The sequence below is a fragment of the Protopterus annectens genome, chromosome 9.part0 (genome assembly GCF_019279795.1).
Source record: "Protopterus annectens isolate FY-2018-M chromosome 9.part0, PAN1.0, whole genome shotgun sequence".
Classification (NCBI taxonomy): Eukaryota; Metazoa; Chordata; order Ceratodontiformes; family Protopteridae; genus Protopterus; species Protopterus annectens.
This window is the reverse complement of record NC_056743.1, coordinates 1,282,957,940-1,282,984,073: the sequence shown is the minus strand read 5'-3', so window position 1 is coordinate 1,282,984,073 and position 26,134 is coordinate 1,282,957,940. Positions and strand designations below refer to the sequence as shown.

General features: G+C 41.1%; 1 protein-coding gene across 1 annotated transcript in view; it reads left to right on the top strand.

The window, feature by feature from the left end:
• Positions 1 to 26,134, top strand: part of POLD2 (DNA polymerase delta 2, accessory subunit) — an 818,333-nt gene that overhangs the window by 524,304 nt on the left and 267,895 nt on the right. The window contains exons 4-5 of the mRNA XM_044084220.1: positions 3,056 to 3,179; positions 3,655 to 3,769. Of these exons, the coding sequence (XP_043940155.1) occupies positions 3,056 to 3,179; positions 3,655 to 3,769 (239 nt within the window). The remainder of the gene's footprint in view (positions 1 to 3,055; positions 3,180 to 3,654; positions 3,770 to 26,134) is intronic.

Sequence of the window (26,134 nt, the reverse complement as noted above, 5' to 3'; positions counted from 1 at the left end):
AAGCATTCCTTAAAGGTACCCTGTTGCTTCGTCCCCCAGTGTCTGAACCTGCCATGCCCTGGGATCTCAATTTTGTTCTTCAAGCCCTTACTTTACCACCGTTTGAGCCTGCAGCTACCTGTGAATTAAAATTCTTAGCATGGAAAACAGCATTCTTAACAGCAGTCAATGGATGCAGGGCTAGCCTCGCGATGTTGTAAAATATGGCTGCAGGTGATTTGGTCATGTTGACTAATGGGATGCTAAGGAGCAGGCTGGCATCCTATGTATTCAGGAGACAAGATGGAAGGGCAGTGCAGCAAAGCCACTTGGCTTTAGATCCAGAGCCTACCACTCAGGAGGAGGACAGGCTAGCAGTGTGTTGAGGGAGAGGCTTCAGAAGAGAGTAAGGGATGTCATTAGAATTAGTGAAACACTTATGACAGACTTCAGCGTGATTATAGGACGGTGTTCATAATCTCAGCTTATACCCCACAGCAAGGTTGTGATAGTGAGGAAATGAGTGCATTCAGACAGCAGTTGTAGGACCTACTAGGTCAAGCAGGACAGCATGAATTGATGTTGATAATGGATGACCTGAAATCACATATCGGGACAGACAGAACCGTATAGGAGGACCGCCGTGGTCCACATGGCTGGGGCAACAGGGATAAAGAAAAAGCTGTAATTCTAAACCTCTGTCTGGCAAATTGCTTGATGGTGACTAACACATGGTTCAGCAGACGACACCATCACAAGGTTGTATACTAGAATGACAAACTCATAACTCTAGTAGACTTCATAATGAAGAAAAAACACTGGGGTAGAACTGGTGATTGTGAAGTTATCCCCAGTGAAACAGTTGGCCGACAGCATAAACCACTGGTTGCCACAGTCAGCTGCAAGCAGTGGTCCGAGAAGGCTGTAATGTCAACAAAAAACGAGACTGAATCCCTGGAAGTAGGCTTGAGAGCGAGGGATTACTCTGGACTCTGACACCTCAAGAAGAAGAGGAAATGGGTGTAGTTGAAGAATGGAGGCACTTTAAAACAGCATGTGTGAGGACTACAGAACAGATATGCAGTCCAAGCCAGGTATGGAAGTAAAGATATACAAGGAAAGCCAATGGTGGAATGTAGAAGTCTAGAAGTCAACAAAAGAAAGGAGTGCAGGAAAAAGTGGGAGAAAAGATGGACCAGACTAGGAAGACATACTGGTTGGCTAACAAAAAGGCTAAGAGAAGAGTTGCAATAGCAAAAAAATAAGGCATCAGTGGTACTCTGGAAAGTGAGTAATTGGCACAGAGCAACTGTTGGCAAGTTGCATTGCAAAGATAGAAAAAGGGATGCCAGCAACAATGTGCTCACCAGGCCACTATTCATCAAAGACAGATGGGGAGGAGTACTTCTAGCAGCTTCTGAATGACAAAACCCCACAGAAGCTGTACTGCCCGAGACACCGCATACAATACAAGACGAAAAGGAGCCTGTCCTAAAAGAAGTAAGAACAACACTAAAGAAAATAAAGTCTTGGAAAGCTACAACCTCAGCTGAGGTTGCAGCAGATAAGATAAAGATGTTGGTTGAGACAGGAGAGAAGTAGCTCCTGTGGGTATCTGTATGGAGAAGAGTATTATCCCAGATGACTGGAGAGTAAGCATGCTAGTGTTCAAGAACAAAGGGGACATACACAGCTGTGGGCAGTATAGAGGTATCAAGCTTCTATCACACTGCATAAAATTTCCGGAGAGGGTGATTGATAAATGTTTAAGCAGAGTAGTAGAAAGTAAGATGAGAGATGAGCAGTTCAGGTTCAGATCAGGCTGCAGCACAGTTGACCCGATTATTTGCAATTGGACAGATACTTGAAGCTAGAGATGAGGAGTGTGTCCAACTGGGCATAACTAGACTTGGAGAAAGTATATGACAAGCTTCCAAGAAAGCTGATTTGAGCAGTCCTGCTGTGGTATTAGTGCAGGCTGTGTACAAGGACCCAGTGACAAGTAGGAACAGTGTTCAATCTGAGTGGTTTCTTCTGGGAGTGGGTGTGTATCCGGGATCAGCTTTGAGCCTACTGCTGTTCATACAGGTGATGAGCTACATTAGCAAATAGATCAGAAGGGACAGATCAACAGAGTTGCTGTATGCAGATGATCTGGCATTACTGGTAGACTCTAAGCAAGACCTTCAGCAAGTGATAGGGGAATGTATTCCAAAACTAAAGTTGCATGGCATGAAATTGAGTACAGGTAAGACGGTTGTAATTGCAGCAAATGGAGAAATTGTAAGAAGCTGATGATTGAGATAGACAAAATAGTGGAATAGGTTTAACAGTTTCATGTATCTGGAAGGGGTGGTTGAAGAAAGCTGAAGTCTGAAGAAGTCAAAGTTAAACCAGAGGGGATGCAGCCAACTGGCACAGTGTGTCAAGTGTAGTGTATGACAGAAGAATGCCAAAGAAGCTGAAAAGTAAGGTGTACAAAATAGTGGTGTCACCTAATGGTACAGAAACTTGGGCAGTAAAGCCAGAGTAGCTGAGCAGACTAGAGATGATGGAGATGAAGTGCCTGAAACAAATGGTAGGGTGCACACTGTGGGACAGACAAAGAAATTAGAACATAAGAGCAGAAGCCAAAGTAAGTTCTATTTGCAGAAAAGGTCAGCGAGAATAGATTACTGTGGTTTGGGCACATATGCAGAAAATTTGCAGACAATCTGGTGAAGTAAATTTGAGACAGATGGGAAGTCAAGAGATAGAGGGTACCCAGCAAAGAGATGGATGGATTGTGAGAGAAAACCTGTTACCATCAGGAATGCGTGACAAAGTAAGACAATAGCATTGAATATAGAGAGATTGTGACAGTTGATGCAACACCCTGATCCCATGTATTAAATGGAGGGAGGGGACTGATGATGATATGCTAATATATAAAATGTCAAAGCTTTATTTCTGTGAGCTCTTACTGTATGCTGCATTGACTAGTCTAGAATTTTTTCACTTCTGTGTCTGTCCCTTAATTTTAATTAAAAGTTTTTGTTTCCTCTGTATAAATTGTGTGCTATTTTGTTCTCTTTAGCACAACTTGTTGCCACAACCTCCCCGGGCAAAGTACATCCACCAAACAGATGAGTTAATTTTAGAAGATGAATTACAGCGAATCAAGCTAGAAGGAAATATAGATATTCAGCATTTTGTGACTGGTATGACATCTTGTTTTGGTCTTTTTTTTTTTTTTTTGCTTGTGCATCTTTCTGGGTGATTTGGGTAAGCATATATGTCCTGTATATCTAATGAATCCAGATGACTTCAGGATTCTGTCCTGATGTAACAGGGACATAGGTTGCTAAAGAACTAAACCAGAAATGGTGACCCCGTATTAGTCCTGCCTTTGCCAGGTATGGGTAAAAACATTGTGATTGTCATGCCTTCGCCAGGTATGGGTAAAAAAATTGTGATTGTCCTGATGCTGTCATTTGAGTTTGTCCAATAAGGTTTTAACAGAGTATCACCTTTTCCTGCCCTTGTAGGCTGTTTTCAGAATATAGTGATGGGTAGAGATGGGTAGTGTATTGCATCTGTTTTGGTGCAGCAAGTGTAAGAGGGTCTTCATGCATTAAGATGGTTATGTTCTGCATCAAAAAATGGTGAGTAATGTTCTGTTTTTGTGTAATCTAGGTGTTATTATTGCGGTGTACGGCAGTGAAAAGGACAGTGGCAAGTTTTTTGTTGAAGAATTCTGCTTTGCAGATCTTCCCTCTCAGCCACCCTTAATGAACTCTGATGCTGACAAGTAAGTAGGTAGAGTGTAAGCATTTACTGTTAAACTCAGAAGGTATTACAAATGCATGCCTGAGCTTGTTTAACTCTCTACCTTGGCTGTTTCGGTTACTTAGCTGGGTCAACCTATTTACCAGACTATAGAACCCATTTTCATTTGAGCCCCAAAGACAATAATTTCCAGAAAAAAATAAGCACAGTCAGTGAAATAATAAAACTATGATGGACAAAAATCTATTTATACTTTATCTACAAATTTACCATTAAGGTCATTGCGTACCTTGCAAGTGAACTACTAAGAAAAATTGTAAAACTGTTACTAAGAAAAATGGTAAAACTGTAACTAGATACAAAAATATAGTAGGAAATTGCTAGTTATTAGGAAAATTAAAAACTGTTGTACAAAACTGGGAAAAAAACATATGATTAATGCAGGCAGGTATCTTTTATGTAAAAAATGCTAGTAAAAACTACAAGGATAATAGAGTACATTTTTAGGGAGAGGAGAAAGGGAAGGTAGGTCTTCATGCAAGTGCATGAGGAGAAGGGAATAGGAAAGGAGTGTAACTGGTAAGGTTTGGATTCAGGAGGGGTAATGAAGTATTTGATTGAGGTGGGGGATAATTGTTACAGTGGAAAGCAAAACGGAATATTTTAAAGATTCATATTTAGCACTGTTTGTTTACAGCTGTAATTGTGTAAGAAATGAGTTTAGTTTTGTGCTGTTAATTACATGAATTGAATGATTTAGTTTTTATACATAGGGTTCCTTACATGTGCTCACTGCCCCAGATCGTGTAAATCCGGTGTTTGGTCATGGCAGAGTGAAAATAATGCTGAATGAGACTTTCTTCTGCTTTTACTATTGTTATAAAACCATGGAATTGATGTATGTTTGTGGGTGGCTTGGAATGGGGTGGGGGTTGTTGCTGCAAAAAAATACTTCTGAAGTTTTTCATTTGTTACATATCAGGTGGTTTTGAACTTGCGTGACTGAACATTTGTGGTGCAAGTTTTGGTGTTCATTATTAGCATGGTGTATGTAAAATTGTGTGTGTGTATAGAATGTATGTGTATACATTGTACATATGCATACTATATACATATATGTATTTTCTCAGACTTTCATGGTACTAGGATTTCAGCTAACTCTGGATAATGGGCATTACCGAAAAAAATAGCAGTAGGGAAGCATTATGCTACATCCTCCATTAAAGTTGAGGATGGCCACTGTGACAGTTGTCTTTTGTAGTCTGTCTACAATGTACTGACCAAGAAGATGGATTTCATAGATATTTCTGTAATAGTAAGGGACATCTTTGTTGAGGAAAAAGAAGGTGCATGTACGAGTATAAATGTAATTGCTAAGAGTTTGAGTTTTAGTGTACATTGAGAGAGCATTACAGTGAAAGCTGGAGTATGAGATTGTACATCCATTACAGGAGAATGGAGGTAGTGGAAGGATGCTAGGTATGACTTGCTGTTTCATGAGCAAAAATGCTTGTGAATACAATGGAGTTGATGTATATACAAGTTTGGGGATTGGTAGAGGGGGCTTGTCAGTCTGATTTCTCATTTGTGTATGTGATATCAGGAGGCTTTGGGTGGAATGTGAACAGATTAAGGGTGGAGTAGGTGAAGGTTACTGTAGAAAAATGATTAGATTCCAATGGGGGGCAGAGGATAGAATTAACTATAGAGGCCATTTCTAGTGGAGAGGGTAGGCCTGTGAGACATATTGTATCTATACAGTTTCATAAAGTAGGTATGTGGGACGCAGGCTGGAAGGCAGAAGGTTATGTTCAGGGCATTAAGAGGATTAAAAAAAAAAAACAAGATGGGTGGGTAGCAAAGTGCAAGTAAAAAAAAATATATATAGCCAGCAGAAGGAGCCGGTTGAGGAATAACTTTTGAGAGGGTGTCAGAGTGTGGAGTAAGGAAGAATCTATGGGTGAAAAACAATAAATCATTCAAATGCAGTGGGATTTATTGTGTAAGCAATAATAAATGTCGTGGCCATTGTCCTTTCCTATCAGTATTTTTTTTTAAAAAAACTCTATTGATCTTATAAATATCATTTTATTTATATATATATATATATATATATATATATATATATATATATATATATATATATATATATATATGTGTGTGTATGTATATATATATATATATATATATATATATATATATATATATATATATATATATAATGTGTGTGTAGATTGCATTTGCATAATCTATTGCAAGTCAGAATTTACCTTTTCAGTCTTTGTTTTAGTGAATTGTTTTAATCATTATAACACACACACACTGATTAATTTGATACAGTATTCTTGTTTGATGTTATTAAATAACCAATATCCCAGAGATTCCCTATGCTGTGGAACAAAATCCTTGTTCAAGAAATCTTGACCAATGGATGGGAATAAATGCCCTTGGGCAGATAGCCTAGTATGAACCTATGAACCTATTATCTTTTATGTACCCTTTTAAATGATTATAGTTTTAAAACTATCCCTTTGTAAGGTATCCCAGTTTATAAATGTAATATAAGCTAAAAATTGTGCCATATTTGTTTGAGCTTTTTACTGCTGCACAAAAAATGGATGTATCTTGCTGAAAGTTAAAACATCACCTGCTTTTCACTTCATTTGTTGATTTCATAATATACATATTCAGGCCAGTCTTTATCATCCTGTTGCTTCCATCTTAAATGTTACAGTACTGTTAATTTTAGGCATTCTCATCTTTTAATAATTAAATTCATCATATTGTGCTGCTGGCCTGTAACAGGTAATTCTAACATTTCCATAACCATCTCTCAACATACAAGCAAATATGCACACTCTGTTACTATGTATGGTTCCCAATCTCCCCTGCATGTTTGCATGTTTATATTCTGAGTTATTTTAATGCATCATAAGTAGGTACTAGGCTGTTGGCCCTAGGGCCTATATAAGCCTAGCCAAACGGTACCCTGGCTTTTGCCACCCAAGAAAAATATTTTCCTGTGCCCCTGTCAAGCAGAGCCACATAAGTGATCCTCGGGGTGAATTTCCTATCTCCCATCCAATCATCAAGATTTTTCTTGAAGAGTGCTAATGAGGAGCTTTGTTTGATATAGATAGGTAGTTTGTTCCGGTGTATGGGATGTCTCTGGGACAGGAATCTATCCCTCCAGCATGTTCTGTTTATTGTGGTGACAAGGTTTAGGTCCCTAGAGCGTGTAGCTCGGAGGGATTGGGATTTCTTTACATGGAGCATGTCCAACAGCTCTGGGTTTGACATAGCTTTATATGTTAGGCAGAGATAGCCTCTGAATAGGCGATATGCGACAGAGTAAAGCTGGAGTTTTTTGAGATGGTCTGTGTAGGGCATCTGTTTGAGGCCAGTAGTCCTCTTTGTGAGGTATTTCTGTGGTCTTTCCAGTTGTTGTAGATGTCTTGTGAGGTACATAACAAAAGGAGCATTGTACTCTATAATGGGTCTAATGAGTGATGAGTAGAGGGGAACAATGACCTCTTTTTTTTTTTTCCTGGATGAGAAACCTTTTGTGTTGGTGTGCCACATTGAAGGATTTCCTGACTTACTGTGATGATGTGATTATCAAAGGAGAGACTACTGTCCACCTGTGTCCCAAGGTCTCTTATCACACTTTCAGTGTTAAGTAGACTAACCGCCTATGTGGTAGTTCACAGGTACAGAGTTTTTACCAAAAGGGATGACATTGCACTTTTTGGCATTGGCTTTGACACCAGGCAGCTGTCTCAGTGACATCCTTTTGTAGGATGTCCACATCATTAGGAGTTTTGATTATGGCTCCTAGTTTACAGTCATCTGCGAACTTTGTTAGCCAAAGACCCTCTGTGTTAGCCTGTACTTCAGAGAAGTAGATAGCAAACAGGAGAGGACCTAGGACTGAACCCTGTGGTACTCCACTTGTCACTGGTCTGAAGTTGGATTTAGAGTCTGCTACTTTCACAGTGTGGGTTCTGTCAGTGAGCCAGTTTGCAACCCATCTGGTGACATAGGGATTTATACCTAGTTTAGTGAGCTTATCTATAATTCTAGAGTGGGGGATGGTGTCAAGCCTTGGCGAGATCTAGATAGGCTGTGGTGAATCACCTTACCCTCATCTACAGCTTTGGTGAAAGCGATCAGGTTTAGGAGACATGATCTTCCTTTTACAAACCCGAACTGGGTAGGGTCCAGAGTTTGTAGATTACCAATGTCATTGTTTATAAGTTCCGTGATGATACGCTCCATAGCCTTTCAGACCAGGCTCGTCAGGCTAATGGGGCGGTAGTTCCTGGGGTCTGTGGTGGCTCCCCCTTTGTGGAGTGGGATAACCGTTGTTGTGAGCCATTCAGTGGGCACAAAGCCTGAAGTGAGGCTATGATTGAACATGGTACTTAGGTGGGGTGCCAGTTCGTTCTGTAGTTCATGTAGAACGCAGCCTGGGATGTTGTCAAGTCCCATGGATGCTGTGTTCTTGGCTTTGGAGAGTGTTTTTTTTTTTACCTGTGCAGCCGTGATTACAGGTACTTTGCATTCTTCCGGTATAGAGATGGGCCCTTTAGGGGATGAGAGAGAGATAAAGTTAGCACTGAACCTATCTGCCAGGATTTTGGCAATATCAGTTGGTTCTGTATATTTAGTGCCATTGTGCTGCAACTCAGAGCAGATCTGAGTGTTGCCATTGAGATTCTTGAGACAGCTGTAGAATGCTTTGTGGTTGTCTTTAGAATCAGTGGTGATTTTTGTTTTCGTAACTAGCTTTGGAAGATTTTGAGGGATATCCACTTCTTACTGAGGCTGACTACGGAGTTCGTCCAATCATGGGATTTTACTCTCTTGTGACAGTTTTTCTTCCTTCTGTTGTAGAGTTTGTTTATAGCAGGGGACAACCAGATTGGCTTCCTTTTCTTGGAGGATAGCATCTTGGTTCTTTTAGGGATTGCACAATCCATGCCCTCGTGTAAGTGCTTATAAAGTGCAATTGTATAGGATTCAGCAGTCGTATCTCTATTGTTCATCAGCATGGATGTCGTGAAGTTTGCCACTTCTGTCTTAAGAAGCGCGAAGTTGGCTTTGGAGAAATTTTTTACGGTGGTTTCCCTAATTGGGGGGGGGGTGTGGATGTCTAGGGTGATTTGCTTGTGGTCGGATCTAAATTGACCTCTGGTGTGGAACACCGGTTGCCCATGTTTGTCATGACCAGGTCTAGGATATTGCTGCCCCTAGTGGGGGTGTGGATAAGTTGATCCAAGGCATTGGAATTTATGAATTCCAGAAAACATTGAGCACAAGAGTTGGTACACGAGTAGTTTTCCCAGTTAATGGTGGGGTAGTTAAAATCACCCATTGTTAGGGTGTTAATTTGTACCCTAATATTTTCCAGTGTTTCAAAAAAATGAGGTGTGGGAGTCCTGGGGCATGGTGGGGGATCTGTAGCAAGCTACAGTTTGCATTGCGGTCTTGCTCAGAGTTAGTTGCACTTGGATAATCTCAGATGCATTATGCTGAGCAACTAGCCTGGAGGTATGGATATCCTTAATGAATATGGACACGCCTCCACCTTTAGTGCTTCGGTCCAGGTTAGGTGGCCGAAAGGTGTGGTATGAATTATAGCCTGGTAATGCAGGGGTGCTCTCTGGAGCCTTGAAAAAGGTCTCTTGTCACTGCACAGATATCGATGTTCTCCATTTAGTGCCTCGAGTGAGTGCATTTTAAAGTTTAGACTTCTAGCATTAAGTAGCATTACTGTCAGATTTTGCTTGCTTGTACCTGTTACGCTGGTGCATTTGGCATTTGAATCTTGCCTAAAAAAGGCACTATAGGGTTGGCAAGAGCCTTAGCCAGTATCCGGAATCCCAAGGGCGACAGGTGCAGGCAATCTCTGGCACAGCATCGTGGTTTGTCGGTCATGTCATCCCAGGCAGACAGATACTGGATCGCCTTAAAATGATACCAGAAGCTTAGCCAATTGCTGAAGTCAGTCATTTTGTCCTTGTACTGTGGTATCATTCTGGGTGATGGCAGGATACTACTCAGGGCTAGGGTCATGGGCTAAAAGATCAGAAAGCTCCTCTCTCTCTCTCTCTCTTCATGTAGTCCAGGGAGGTATGTCTCAGGTCATTCACACCAACATGGACAATGACAGAGTCATATTTGTACTTGCTGTGGAGTGACCTGAGTGCATGCATTATGTGGCGGATCCTGGCACCTGACAGTAACTTTCTCCTTGTTTAGCCTGGTGAGTGGAACATCAGTGTGCCTGACTATAGAGTCACCTATGACTAGAGTGTTTGGTATGTTGTTATGTGTCATGGGCTGTGGTTGAGTGGCACACTGAATTTGTGGGCTATGTGTCATTTGGGTTGTGTTGGGGGGTGGAGGTTGCTTGCGTTTCTGCTTTGGAGGTCCCTGTTGCTTGGGTAGATTTTTTTTGAGAGCCTCCACGAATGTAGATGTGTGTTTTGTGTTTGTGTGTGTGTGTGTTTTGGTGGTGTAGGTTTTGAGGAACTATGTGATGAGTGTGGTGTGGTGCAAGTGTTTACCTTCTCCTCTTGACTGTCTTGTCCAGTCTTGGGTGAAGAGAGCTTTGCTTCCAGTTTGGTTATACAAGTGCATCTCTCACAGGTTGTAGTATTGGGTGGTAGGAGGAGAGGGTTGTCTGTGTATATGAGGCAATTGCTGCATTGCCCCAAGATGCCCAGATTAATCAGACAGGAGAAAACACCGGGAGCTTGACCCTTAGACATGCCTGGATAGGTGCTAAAAACTGTTTTCCTCAAGACAAGTGAGGAACGTTGAGTGCTGTAGTAATTTGTAGCTTATTTGGTGCTTACAATGAGTTCTGAACAAGTGCTGAGCTCAAAGAAACAGATTTGAGTTCTGAAACTAGAAAACTGGCTAGTTCTAAGAAACAAAATTAAGCTAGAAGGCTTCCCTCCAACACAGAAAGGCTTGAGGGCTCAGAAGCTTACTAACAGTATCAATCTTAAGTGCTTTTTTGCGGTACTTCAGTTTTTTTCCAAAAAAAATTACAGTGCCTGCCATATATTCTTGGTCCCAAAATCCATGTCAAGTGCTCTTTGTATGAGTCATGCTAGACATAAGGAAGTGATGGGTTCTTCTCTTTGACATAGAATGGCAGTAATACAAGTCACAGGTGTTTTACACATCCTCCAAACCACAGTTGCTTGCATTTTGACCTATGTGTTTCTCCCAAAGCATCTTTTGAGCTTTTCATAGTAGTTAACTAGAAGTAGCTAAATTTCACACATTTAAAGGTGGTCAGTTTGTAGTCCTGCTATTTACAAGTCATCCCCACACATTTCCTAAGGTGTCAACACTGTCATTGTTTGAAAGAGCCTTGCTTGATCATGCATTAATGTCTGCTATTACTTCAAAGAGCTTGTAAAGAATGAACTTGCAAAGTAATTTTGCTTTTCGCACTTGTCAGTGGAAGACATGTTCTTTTTATTGTGAATGCAGTAGAAATAAAAATTTGTGGTGGTACTTCAAAAGTATTTTTCTAATTCAACTCATGTTGTCTCTTCCCTTATATTACAGCATCTTCCTGTAATTATGCATCAAGGTTCAGACAATCTTCTGTTCAGTTTGTGTATTGCGATTTTCATTTTTTTTTTTACTGTGGCACCAAATTTCCTCTTGAATTACATTTCTCACTTCTGCTACTTTATTGCTGCCTTTGGATTTATTACTTTGTAGCATAGTAAAACATAATCTTTGGGCATAAAGTAGTAATTGTTTAGTGTGCCATGCAAAAAAGTAAAGTACAGTTGTATGTACTTTGCAATAAAGCCACACTACTACGTGTTATGGTCATCAGCAAACTGATGGTATACAAAATCACATTCACGTTCAACAAATTTAGCCTGTGTTGTATGCATAAACCTTTACTCTTGTTTAAAGACTGGGTGTTCACTTCATAAAACCTATAATCCTTGCTCCTTTGCTTCAATATCGTCTATTAAGTCATCAAACCCATAACCCTTGATCGTGGCAAGTACGTAGTCATTGTGCTGTGCATAAGACAAAAGCACATCTGTTGTAAAGATGCTGCACTTAAAGAAAACACAACCTCAAAAAATGGATTACTGTGAAAAACGTGTCTAGGTGTATGCAGTAATGCTGTTTCACTTTTGTCTCCACAGCAAAGGCAGTAGAGAAGTGTTCCACCACACTGTGCAAAGGCAGTAGAGAAGTGTTCCACCACACTGTGCAAGCTGGTGACGTCAGCAAGGCTGATTATTGCCTGTGTAAGATTGTGGGCAGTACATGTTAGGAGAAATTACAGACTTCCCTGTCTCTCTGGTATGTCATGCAGGTAGAGACAGATTTCTTTTCCAAAGTTTGACGGAGGCTAATCTTAATAATAATCTGCTGCTGCTGCTAAAAAAAAACAGTGAGCTAGCTTTCCCTTCCTCTTAAAATCCAGACTGTTTGTTTTTTGGGTAACAAAGCCATTCTGGAAACATATTGTAGTGGTAAAAGAAACATTGTGTTTGAGTTTAACTGCAGACGAGGATGCACTTGTCCTTTTCATGACTTCTCACAAGTCCAGATCACTTTAACCTTCTACCTTTCCCCAAATCCCTTTATCCATTTGTCTTCTGAATATGTGTAGTCTAGCTTCAGGTAGAGTGGTTGTTGGAGATGGTGCTAATCAAGGGAACACTGCACTGTCCTATCCTTGTTGCTTCACTTATATATCTTGCCAGTCCATCATGCTACTGCTGTTCTCATAAATTTTATTTAGTCTATGTGGTAATCAACAGTAATACCAGTTCTCCTAAATCTTTCTTACATTCATATAACAAATTAAAACAGTGAGTGAATAGATCACACAGACAAACCAATCTAGAGCTTCCACTGTATGATTTCTTAAGCCTCTTGCATTAGAGGCACGTGTGATGTATGCAAGTCACCCCTTAAAGGCATCGGGTGTTTCAGCTGGTTTGCCTTCATAATGTCAAAAGTACAACCTCTAATGTGCATATACGCAAACCGTTTTCGCATGTACTGTCCCACCGACTTGACTAAATGTCAAACAAAACAGCGAACGTCGGCATTTCTGATCACTCCACACCTGAATCAAGTGCTACCATGTGTCAAAAAGGGGACAAGCTTTTGTTCAGAAAATTAGCGTTTTGAGAAATCACAACTTGGAGTTCGCGGAAGGTGTTTTGGGGATGTGCTTGTCGAAATTGTGAAGGTAAACCATTTCAGCTATATGGCAGTTCTGAATGCCCACGACTTTTTTTCTTTTTAAGTCTGTAACGGACAAATTCAGGCCAGTAAAGCCAAACTCCAGCTGTGGATATGCATGTTTCAGCCTTCTGTGCTGATTGATGTATTGACAATGCCAAAAGAAGGCTGAAACATGCATGTAAAAAAAAATGTATAACAGATCACGTAGGATAAAGCTGAGATTTTCTGCTTTACATAGAAACTAGAAGGAACAGACTGTGTTAATTTTAGGAAGATACAAAAAAGCAAATGGACTGATATTCCACAGCAGGAACTGTTAATTGAAACGGTACACCCTGTGTGTGGTCCGAGTCTGGCCATGAAAAAGCAGCCAAGACCTGTACTAGTAAAGCTGCAAAGCTACCAGTAGAAAGAGTTGATTCTGACAAAACTGTGGGAAAAGGGCAAGGTATTAAAAGTTGGAGACAATAGAGTGTTTGTGGAAAATGGTTATTCATTGTACACCAGGCAGAAGAGAAACAAATTTATTCCAGTAATACGGGAATGTTGAGAGGCAGGTTTGAGATTCAAGCTGCTGTGTCCAGCTGTCTTCAGACTATTTTTTTTCCTGGAGGATTGTCGTTTTTTTATGCAGAACAGGCTAATTAGGAAGTGTAAAAGTTTGTCTAACAAAAAGTGAGCTATCAAGCAGAACTCTTGGGATGATAAAGCAGCTCTTCCACTGCTCCAAAGGAGAAGGCCCGAGAGATGGAGAGAAGCACAGGAGCTGACTAGAAAAATCGGGAGTATCTTAGAATTGAACTAGAATCTGGAGTTGGGAAATGGAGATAAACAGGAAAAAGACCATCAACAAGTAAATTAGTGAACAGATGTGACTGCAAAGCATCAGTCGAATTTGTGATCTGCTGTATAAGAAAAAGTGAAAGAGTGGACTTTGGTTGACTGCCTTTCAGTTCCCCACAAGTAACAGTTGCCTCACGTCATGTCATTCTTCTTCTTTCGGCTTTTCCCAGTTAGGGGTTGCCACAGCAGATCACCTATCCGCTCATGATTGGTAGTGGAGTTTTACAGTGTCGAGTTGCCAGCCCGGTGCCCAACCTTCAACAGAAGGGGCACACACGCATGCCTAGGGCTCTTTTAGTGTGTCCAGTCCACCTACAGCATGTCTTTGGGATGTGGGAGGAAACCAGAGCACCTGGAGGAAACCCACGCGACCACAGGGAGGACAATCAGACTCAGCACAGAAGGCACCCCAGCTGAGGATCGAACCGGGGAACCTCTTGCTGTGAGGCGGCAACGCTAGCCCTCATGTCATGGTCATTAATGTTTGGAATAACACTGAGGGGAAAGAAAGAAAGAGGAAGAACATAACTGTAAATGAAACTTTTTTAAACAAGAAATGTATTTATTGAATTATCACTTGTAGGCAATCGTACATTTATATGAATGAAAACTAACAATATTGATATATTTTCAGTTGCAAACCTTATACTTCATAGTCTTTTACAGCCATTGCCAGTCAAATATTGCACAGCTCATTTGATTCCTGATTTCCCTTAAACCTCATTCCTTCTCCAAAACATTATTCTACATGCATTTGTTCACACAATTCCCATTTTTTTATGTAATTTTCTCCTACCCTTTTCTAAAGATCCCACTTCAAGTTCTTTTGTCTGTTACAATATTCACTGCTTCTAGTATGGTTAGTATCCATTTTCTAGTAGCTACTACTTTGGCAGCCACTAGAATTAAACTCTGCAAAGCCTTACTATGTCTTGGAAATTCCGATTGTGTCACAGACCCAGAAAATCATTTCCTTAGCTGCATCAATTTGTTCACCCAGTATTTCTGACAGAGTAGTCTGTAGGGAATTTTTAAAGTCTGCTAATTCATTACACTCCCAAAAATATGTTCCCAATTACCCGTTTCTTCCCCCCATCACACCTTCAACATTTGCAGTCTACTTGAGGAAAAATACTTTTGAGTCTGCTTGGAGTATACAAATGCATATGCAAACACTTCCAACCAAAAATCCCAAATATCTTCTAGACTTTGTTTGTGAACCATACATATATCCTTCCATTGTTTCTTTGTGAGTTGCTTATCCAATTTCTCTTCAGTTTTTTCTTTAACCTCCAATTAATTCCTATAGTTGTCATGCAGTATTTTATATGCCCATCTAGTTATCCCTTTTTAACAGCAGCTTCTGTACTAGATTCTTATTGTCTTTCAGTTAGGATCCCCCTATTCCTTTCTGTTTGCCATTATTCTGATGTATATCCTAGATAGGAAAGGCAATCTCTAGCCAGCAGTCCAAATGTATTCTTGGCCTGTTCCCCTGCTCTTACCTTTCCCTTTCTAACTATTTGCTATCAATCCCTTGTTTCCTTTGCCAGTTTTCTCCAGTAAATGTCAGCCCCCTATTGTTTATTCTCTGTACCCCTACTTGCAGTCATTCCTATCTGCAGAATCCTCCTTTCTCCATTCCTGGAATGAAAATGCCAATCTATCCTTAATTCTTGAGTTTCCCCTGTTTCATCATCATGCCTTTCCACTTTGAATTATAGTTTTCTGCTTGTGCACTGTATAGGAGCCTTAACTGTGTAGCTCTAAAATTACCCCTTCAGATCAGGTAATCCTGTTCTGTTAGAAGGATCAACTTATCCCACTTGACTCTTGCCTACTTCCCCTGTCAGATAAAATCCTTTAACTCTTTATTAATTGCTGACCACAACTTCTCCTTTGTTTGTTAAAAATATGGCTGACCTGTGCATATAAAACTAAAGGGACTGCAAATGTTTTCACTGCTTTGTATCTTGCTATCAGTGTCCGTAAAACAGAACTTCTAGTTTCTTTGTTTTTGTATTAACTTTTGTTTAGTCTCTTCCCACATATTCTTAGCTGCCATAACAGAATCCTTATTAACCCATATTCTAAGTACTTCATTTTATCATATCACCATAAATATGGGTATAGCTGACCAATTTGTCTGTGGGTAGATAGTTTACAGCTGTTAACCTTTCTTTTATCATAATTTTGTATCCTGAAAAGACTTGAAAATATCTTGGTGCATTTCAGAACGCATTGAGATGCCCTTTTCTGGTTTTATCAAGTACTAAATTATATCCCCGCCAAACAAATCCAACTTTTCTTGATTACTATACCAATTATATCCTTGAATTTTGAGTACCTTATTTTCTTTGCCAGTGGTTCTAAATGTAATACAAATAATGGGAAAGAGGACATAAGTAAAACAATTTCTGTTCTTAAAGTAGAAAACTTTTCACAATGTGAATTGTGTGTTTTATAGTAAAGCGTTGTTAGAACTGAAGTAGTTACTTCACTTCAAGATCCCCTACCCTAGCTCCTCATAATCACTTACTACCACCCACATTACCTCAGATGGTTTTTGCACTTGGCTAAGAACAGTTTTAGCTAGTAGGCCTGGCTCTGGCCTGCTGAGATTGTATTTTTTATTTCTATATTTCTAAGTTTAAATGGTGTGTTTAGCATCTTCACTTTAAAAAAAAAAAAAAAAAAAAAAAAAACCTTTTTTTTGTCTCTCCCTCTCTCCCCTAGTGGGTGTGTGTGTGTGTGTGTGTGTGTGTGAGGAGAACTTGGCTGGAGTCTGAGCCATATTAAAATGTAGTGTGGCCACAAGCTTTCCCCAGCTGATGGCCACACACACAGTTTTATATGTGGGGGGGCAACTTACATTTATGGAGGCCTGCCAGAAGGTCGCCTTCAACCCCCGGCACTTAGGGACAGGAAGAACAAGCTGATCCTGGCGGAAAACGAGGAGCCACCAATAGGATTTGGGGAGCAAGTGATTCTCATTGTACCCCATTCACCCCTCCTGCGACAAATCTGATTCCCTTTCTGCCAGTCTCACAGTGTGCCCCATGGATTCTGGATCGATCGAGACCTAATCTGGCATCCGACGGATGCCACACTCCGAACAACATGGTCAACCTCCTCCGCGGCCTGGATGGTTGATCAGTTCGTAATAGCAGGGGACTCGGTATCTGCGTCCCTGTGCCATTCTGGTGGTGGCAGCTCATAAGCCATCCACCAGAAAGCTCTATAGCAGTAAATGGAAACGCTTTCCTTTTAGACATTATGGTATTGGATGGCGTAAATTCTTGCAAGCGTCAGCAAAGATATAGTGGACCTTCTTAAAAGGCAAAGGCTGTTTAAAGCCTCCATCAAGGCTATGCCTCCATGTCCATTCTTAACTTTGGTCTTACAAGCATTAACAGGACCACCTTCTTTAAGCGGCCTCAGTGCCTTTAAATTTTTATCTTGGAAAGCGGCCTTCTTGGTTTTGCTGCGCTAAGCCAAGAGTATCAGAGTTACAAGCCTTATTGCATTAAATTATCCATGCCTTTTTCACAAAGAGATTAAAGATAGGGTGGGACTAATCCTTCTTTTTTTCTGCCTAAGGTAGCCTTCACACACTAACATTAATCACTCTATTAACCTTCTGGTTTCTTCCGAGTTTCTCTGGTTTTCTTCCAGTTTATTGCACAAATTGGATACAAATTGACAACTACGTTTTACTTGCACAGGACTAAAAGATTTTACATAAGTCAGACCAAGATTTTGTTTCTTATGCTAAGTCAGCCATGCTATGGGCAATTTCTAAAGTGACAGTGGCATATTGGATCTCTCAATGCATTGAACAACAATACATTTCAGCTAGACATTTCAGCTCGGTTGCTATCCGTTGCTGTTCAACTAGATCTGTGGCTACTATATTGTACGGCAACAGCTTTTGGTCTAGAGTTCCAGTAGCATATATTTGTTCAGCAGCTACCTGGTCTTCTTCGCGACACGCTCATTTCATTATGATCTCCAGACATGAAGGGCTTCCTTTGGCTCAGCGGTGCTTGGAATATCGAATATCCTTCCCGAGGGACCACCCAGGGCCTAAGCTGGCTGGGGACTCTGTCCCACAGGTTGCAGATCAAATGATTATTCTTGAATGTGATAAAGATACTAAACGGATACCTCTCTTCCTCTTTTTCTTCTCTTTTGTGTAGGCATTGCAGTCCAAAAAGAGAAGATGTATAGACAAAAGCATATTTAAGTTAATAGGCTGTAATCTTGGGTTGTTGAGGGGGTGGGGTGCAGACGTATACATCATAATATGTAGAGATGATATGTTTTCTCTTACTTTTGAATAGATGGATGTCTGGACCAAGACCCTTGCCTTAATCTAATATCAAGTTTTGGGTGGAAACGAGTAAATAACGGAACACTGAATGTAATACAAAGCTTTCCTTTAGCAATAAATGTTTCAGGTTGTCTTTAGAAACCTGCAGCTGACTACATTTTCTTCTGTTATGTTTCCATGGAGGCAACCTGATAATAGGTTCATAGGTTGGTACTAGTCTATCTGCCCGAGGGCCTATACAAGCCTAGCCATGACAATTCCTTGGCTATTTCTTCCCACAATATAAAAAGCCAGAACACTGGTTTCTTGAAGGCTAAACATTACTGTTTTGTGAAAGCATACAAGTTGTTTTTCACACCTGAAGGGAATTAAAATAACAGTAAGTGAATACACAGGTAACAATGTGTCGTAACATGGATAACTTCAGTTTTAGATTAATTAAGGTCTGTATGTGCAGCTGTCTGTTTGGGACAATTGATGTTCCTTTTGTTTCAATCCTGACTTGTGGGATTTCCTACTATGAAAGCCCTCAGCCCGACTACCAGAAAAAATTATTTCCACCTCCCATGCTGGTGGATGCCATGACCAACGTCCGTACACTGTGGTATAATGGGATTAGCCTGCATCGTGATTTCAGTCTTTTCTTGCCATTGAAACCCAAAGCAGTGTTCAAGTGCATCAGTTGGGCTGCATCAGAGAGAAGTCATCGTCAGAAGGATAAGTATCCCGTTGGGGGAACTCCTTTCTTTTCCTTCTCATGTCAGGTAAAATAAGTAATTGTCTCCGCTGTGGTAAGCAAATCCCTCAGAGACTTTCATTCACTTTGTGTCACTTATTTAGGCCCAGACCACAACGTCATTAGTTGCCGATTTTGTGCTCATTTTAACGAAAGGATCGTTGAGTGTAAGGCTGAATTTTCAGCGAGATTCCTGGGTGAAGAATAATCTCTCGTGTCCGATGCCATCCACCAGTCGTTCCAACGTTTAACTTGGGCGAAAGAAAAGAAACTAAAACTTAGGTCTTCGGACAACAACCTTTCACAGTCTGGCTCTTCCCTCCAGGCTTGTGATTGTCGAAGGTGAGGTGCTTTTGCAGCTCTCTTTGGTGTCTGAAATTGAGAAGCAGGTCTCTGTTGAGACCCGTGTAAGAAACAACCATATACCGGAGCTGGAAGCTGCTGACATTTAATGTCTTCTGGTACCTCAGCTACACTAGCCTTTAAAGGAATAAATTCACAACATTCAGCAGTACCTTTTATAACAACATTAATTAACTGTTTCTTAAAAATATATTTAAGAACCATGGTAAAATACATTTTCATACATGAACATTATAGACTTAAATTAATTTCTAAATTCAGACCCCTACGGGCAGGTGTACCAAAATTCAGTATAAATCTACTCTCCAAATTTAACAACTTTTGAACATAATTACCACCCCTTCCACAATCAGGTTTTGCCAAAACGCAGAAAAAGAGATTCAGCAACACCCCCATGTACATGAAAGTGGTCAGAAATAGGGTTACCCAACCTACAATTCCTAATGTCCCCTAAATGTTCAAGAATACGTGTTTTCACTTTGCGTCTAGTTTGACCAGTGTACCATCTTGGGGGTGTAAAACCACAACCCACAATGTATGCTACCCCACAAGATAAGCAGTTAAATCTGTCTGTGGCCACATACCCAGCACCATTCACCACAGTGCCTGACATATTCTTGACTTTTGGGCATACTTTGCACTTCCCACAACTGAACATACCCACATTATTCCCCTTAGACCTGATGTTGTATCTCAAACTTGGCAGTTCTTTCAGATTTAAAAACCTACCATATAAAAAGGTCACTTTTTTGGGGAACAAATGGCCTACTTTATCATTAAAACAAACAATAGGCCATAAACTAACCACCACCCTTTCCAAGATTTCAGAAATTGGGCAAAATTTGGTCACACAATTTTTTTTTATCATCATCATGATGACTCCTTATAGATCTAAAAGATCTTCGAACATGATTAAAATCACCTTGACCAATATTCTTTCTTAGCTTACTTTTAGCTCTCTCAATAGAGATCTCAGGATACCCTCGAGCAGTACGTCTTTCCTTAACATCACAAAATTCCTTTTCCAAGAGATAATTCTCAGAGGTATGTTCAAGAATCTGCTTAAACTTGCCAAAGGGAAGTGCCTCAAGTAAATAAGGTGGATGTGCACTACTAGCATGTCTTTTTTTTTTTTTTGTGTTTACTGAACTTTTTAAACTAATTAATATCTATATGTGTAGCAGCTATATCAAAAAAAATTGAATGAAACTCATGTTCACATCAAATGAAATTCAACAAAAAATTGTTTTTGATTTAGTAAATAAATAAATTTACCAAACTCAATATCACCTCTGCATACAAAACTCAGATCGTCTATATATCTCCGATACAAGATGACTGATTTGCAGAAAAATTCTATAGTATACATAAATGTAGTTTCAAAATAAGACAAACAGAATGGCATAAGTGGAGGCAAAATTCACCCCCATTGTTGTGCCTTTCTTTCTGTAAAAAAAATGTTATCAAAAAGGAAGTAATTATGAGTAAGAGCAAATTCAAGCAGTAATATCAAGAAGGATGAACATGGTCCTTCCCCCAAAATTTTACCAACTGCTTCTAAGCCCCAACAGGTCTTGATACTAGTGTAAAGAGCTTTTATAAACTGTAGCCCAGTAAAAGTCTTCACCCCATTCCATGGTTTTCACTAACTTACATAGGTCATTAGTATTGCAAATGTGTGAAGTGACATTTAGCAATTCTTTCTTCAAAAGCCTATCTAACAAAATCCCAACATGTTCCAAAAACAGCCACAACTGGAAACAATTGGTCGACCAGGAGGGTCTGACATATTTTTTTTTTTTTTTTGTTGCGACCCATTCAGAGTCTGACATGCTGTCGATCCCATCTGCTTCTATGCAAGCCTTTGCATATGACTCATAGGTCAGGTCCAGGGACGCTCAGCAGGCCTCCGCTTCCAAAGAACATTTTTCTACCAGTGATGCTCCACCAAGGCCTCGGCCTACACTGGTAATTTTTCACCCTTCCAGCGAGACGGGTGCCAGGTCATAGGACGCACCTAGGCTAAATCCACCCCAAAGAGAGGTATTGTGGTTGGGCCTTTGCCTAGGCTTACAAGCTCCCTTTAATAGGGATCTGAACAGGATTTGATTAAATTAGCTGAGGACCTGATTTCTTTTGTTAGGTCAAGACAGGCCACAGGGGATGTCTCGCTAGGAAATAGGAAAATAGGTGCACCTTATGAAGCTTTCTCAGACCTTTTTTTAATCGGATGAAGATTCAGAACTAGAGGAGTCTGGGTCTGAAGAAGGCCCCTCCTATACATCCTAAAATGATGTTGATTTCAGAGGACCCCCCCCAGAGGATTTTGGAGAGACCCTCCATGCTGTGAGACAACACTTTCAATGGGAGGCACAGGAATATCCCCAGTCCAAAAAGAGAGTTAGTGAGTTCCTGGAGTTACCTGAATGTAAACCACTGGCTATTCCCACCATTTTAGAGGTAGTGGAAGATGTTTTCCAGGATTCCTCCTTGAATCCTGATTCCCTTCCCACTGTCTCAGGTTTTATAGGGTACAGAACTCTGACAAATACATTTTTTTAATGTCCCTGTGCTGACCCTGAGATGGTCACTGTGGAGGCCAAGGGGGCTAGAGACTGTTCATCCAGGAACCCTTTACCTACAGACAGAGTATGGACCTTGATAGGTTCAGGAAAAAGGTACAGTGGATATAAAAAGTTTACACACCCCTGTTAAAATGCCAGGTTTTGTGATATAAAATGAGACCACAATAAATCATTTCAGAACTTTTCCCACCTTTTAATGTGACCTTTTGAACTGGCCCAGCCAGAGCCCAGACCTAAATCCAATAGAAAATCTGTGGGGTGACCTGAAGAGGGCTGTGTGCACAAGAGATGTCGCAATCTGACAGATTTGGAGCACTTTTGCAAGGAAGAGTGGGCAAATATTTTGTAAGTCAAGATTGTGCCATGCCAACAGACTCCTACCCAAGAAGACCAAATATTGTATTTAAATCAAAAGGTGCTACAACAAAGTATTAGTTTAAGCGTGTGCACACTTATCCAACTAGCTTATTGTACTTTTTTTATTTTTTATATTTTTTTCCCCTAACAGATTTGTTTTTCAATTGAATTGTACAGGTTATAGGTCACATTAAAGGTGGGAAATGTTTTGAAATTATTTATTGTCCTCTCATTTTTTATATCACAAAAACCTGGCATTTTAACAGGGGTGTGTAAACTTTTTATATCCACTGTATATAAATCTGCCACTCTCACTGTGAAGGACCTTCAGCTGTCAATTCCATATGATCAAGTATCCGCAGACCATTTTAGATCAGCTCAAACAGATCATCACCTCCCTAGAGGATAAAAACCTTTCCAAAGCGCTCCTAGATCTCTCACTCCAGTTCTCTGGTAGCTAAACATTCTTTACACTTGGTTATGATGTCATGGAAACTTCTTGCAAGGCAGCTGCAACTGGCTCAGTTATTAGAAGGCACGTGTGGCTTGTGGAACAATCTTTTCCTCACCATGTTAAGTCAAACCTCCTGGATGCTCTCCTGGACAAAGACTTTATCTTTAGCCGTAAGGCAGAGGTAGTTCTCAAAAAGGTGGAGGACAAAGCGAAGTCTATGCAAACTGTGAAGGACTTCCTCCAGGTGCAGTCTCCTAGGTTCAGTAGGAACTTTCCAACTAAGCACTAGTCATTTCCCTCCCAGTCTAGGTGTAGACAGAGGAATCCACAGTGTGATAGAACCCATAGGCAGCGGCAACGGCTGCAAAGAAGCAGGCATTTGGACCTCTGAGGTTCCCAGGCAAGGGAGGTCTAGGTCCCAAGGCTCTGCCAGAGAGCAACTCTGACTCCTCCACCCTGCTCCCCCCTCCCCACACCCCAAGACTAGGAGTGGGTTGTCACTCTTCAAGTAAAACTGGGGTCGTATCACTTCAGACAAGTGAGTTCTAGATATTATTTCAAATGGTTGAAACTCACTTTCCAAGCCTATCCAGATGTTCCCCAAAAATCAAAGGCTCTTGCCCAGATTCAGATCTTGTGCTCTCAGGGAGCTGTGGAACCAGTTCCAGAAGATCAAAATGAAAAGGATTGGACTCCATCTTGCTGCCCCCATATTGGACCTGTCCAACCTCCTGGTTCCAAAGTTCAAAATGTTGACTTTTCACAAGCTATTACCCATGATAACCCCTCAGGCCTTCATGCTCTCACTAGACCTAAAAAATGCCAATCTGCACATTCCAATGCAAAAGTCTTACAGAAGCTTTCTTCGCTTCAGGGCAGGCTCCAGTCACTGAGTTTTCAGCACTGCCCTTTGGCTTGTCTACCACTCCAAGGGATTTCACAAAATGTCTAGCACCTACATTTACTTTCTGCAGGACCAGGGTGGGGGGTCCAAATATACTCTTACCGGGATGATTGCCTGCTACAGGCCACAGACCTGTCAAAACTCCTCAAGGACCTGAAGTTCACACAAGATCTCTTGTCATCACTGGGATTTGCAATAAATCTCCAGAAATCCTGCATTGCCCCAACCAAAAGGGGGCACTGCTAGACTCTTCACTTCAAAAGACCTTCCTTCCTTCCTCCTGTCTTTTTGACAAACTACTTCCAAAAACATCAGCAGAAATATTGCATCTGGGCCAGAAAGTTTATCTGAGCACTGGGGGTATATGGCATCATGTAATCCTCATGGTTCCCTGGCCAGGCTACACATGAGAAAGTTTCAGTTGTACTTCAGTGGTACCGCAAGAACGTATGGTGCCAGAGCTCTCTGTCTCTAGAGACAGCGATGCAGCTGATCCCTTGTCTCGAACATGAGTTTGCTTGGTGTGGGTACAGGGTTGTACCTAAAATCAGAGCCTTCACTTACGTTTTGCTCCTCAGGGCCAAACCCTTGCCACTGATGTTTCAGAGACGGCATGAGGGGCTCACTTTCAAGACCTCCAATCCCAAAGAAGTGGGAGGTTCATTCAAGGACAGACGCATCAATTGCAAAGAAGTTATGGCAGTGCAAAAAGGCCTGATAGCTTTCAAAGAAAAATGGAAACCAGGGGTACTGTTAGTAAAACGGACAATATCACAGTCGTGGTACATAACCAAGCAAGGAAGCACACACACTTATCCCATGTGCCATGTAGCGATGCAAGTCTAGGAAACTGCACACTCTCTGGGGTTGCACCTCATGTCACAGTACCTCAAAATGCTGTAGCAGATCACCCACGTGATGGACCCCCGCGAATGTGATCTGCATCGGGGAAATTTTTCTCAGCATGACTCAGATGGGGAATCCCATAGGTAGACCTCTTTGCCAACAAGGAACCACTGACCTGAAAAAATTCTGTGCCAGAATCAAATAGAAATCTGCCTGGAAAACCGGTGCTTTCTCCTTCCCTTGGACTCTCCTCTTCATTTATGCATTCTTTCTGCCTTGAGTGCTTCTAAAGATAGCATGAGACGGGCCCAGACAACACTGGTATCCTCTCCTCCTTGAGCTCACCATTCATTGCCCTTGGCTGTTACCTCAGAGAGTAGACCTTCTTACTCAATACAAGGGAAGGATTGTGCACCCCAACTTTCAGACCATCAGCCTTTCAGCTTGGATAATTCCACAGCACCCAACTGCAACATTACTCTTAAGTAAGCAAGTGCAGGACATCGTTAAAGAATCTAGAAGGCCTAGCACTAGAAAATCATACTTTGCCAAATGAAAGATTCTGTAGTTGGTGCCAGAAGCAACACCTCAGTTCAAGGGGTTGTGAGAATGGCCTAATGGTTAAGGTGTCTGCCTTACAAACATAAGGTACAGGGTTTGAGTCTCACAGGGGATAACTGGCTAGGCTTAAAATGGCTCGCAAGGGCAATTAGTCTCGTACTAATCTATGAATCTAAGTTCAGCACACATTACTACCACCCTAGAATACCTGGCTAGTCTGGTAGGTAAAGGCCTTTCCTACTCCTCCATTAAAATTCATGCAGCTGCCATTTTGGCCCACATTCCTACTCTTCCTCCAGTCTTTACCCATCTCCTGTCAAGGCAGTTTCTTAGGGGAGTCGTTCACATTCGAATTCCCAGGAGAATACCTACTCCTCCATGGGACCTCAACTTCATTCTAGAAAAGCTGACTTTGCCTCCTTTTGAACCTGCAGCATCTGCTCCTCTGAAGTTTCTTACTTAGCCAGCAGCAGGGCTGTTTTCCATCACCTCAGCCAGGAGGGTTTTTGAGTTGCAGGCCCTCATGGGACTGGAAGCATTTATTATCTTCCACCAAGACAGGGATTCCATCAGAACTAATCCCCATTTCATATCCAAGGTGGTCACTGATACTTCTCTAAATCAAACCATTCATCTACCCACATTCTTTCCCAACCCACAGAACAAAGGGGAAAGAATACTTCATTCCTTGGATGTGCACAGGCACCTCCACTTTTGTGGACAGGAAAAGCCTTGAGAAAATAATTTGCCTCTGGTTCTGAACAGACTACCTCAAAATGGATCTCCCACTGCATCTCTCTTTGTTACAGCCATCATGGCAAAAAAAAAAACTGTAGTGATTAGGTCACACACTACACTAGGGCCACAGCTACCTCTGCTGCCTTTCTGAGGGGATTCCCTACTCATGACATCTTGGAAGCAGCCACCTGGTCATCTGTGTGTACTTTCACAAAACACTACCACTTAACAGCCTTTTGTAAGTTGAGAGCAGGATTTGCCACTGCCATCTTGCAGGGCATCCTGTCCTGTCCTTAATCTCCTTTCCTCCCTCAGTTCAGCTTTGGGAATCTTCCCACAAGTCAGGACTGTAACAGTGAAACACAAAGAATATAATACAGTTGTGCACACTTACAGTAAATTTATATGTTTGAGT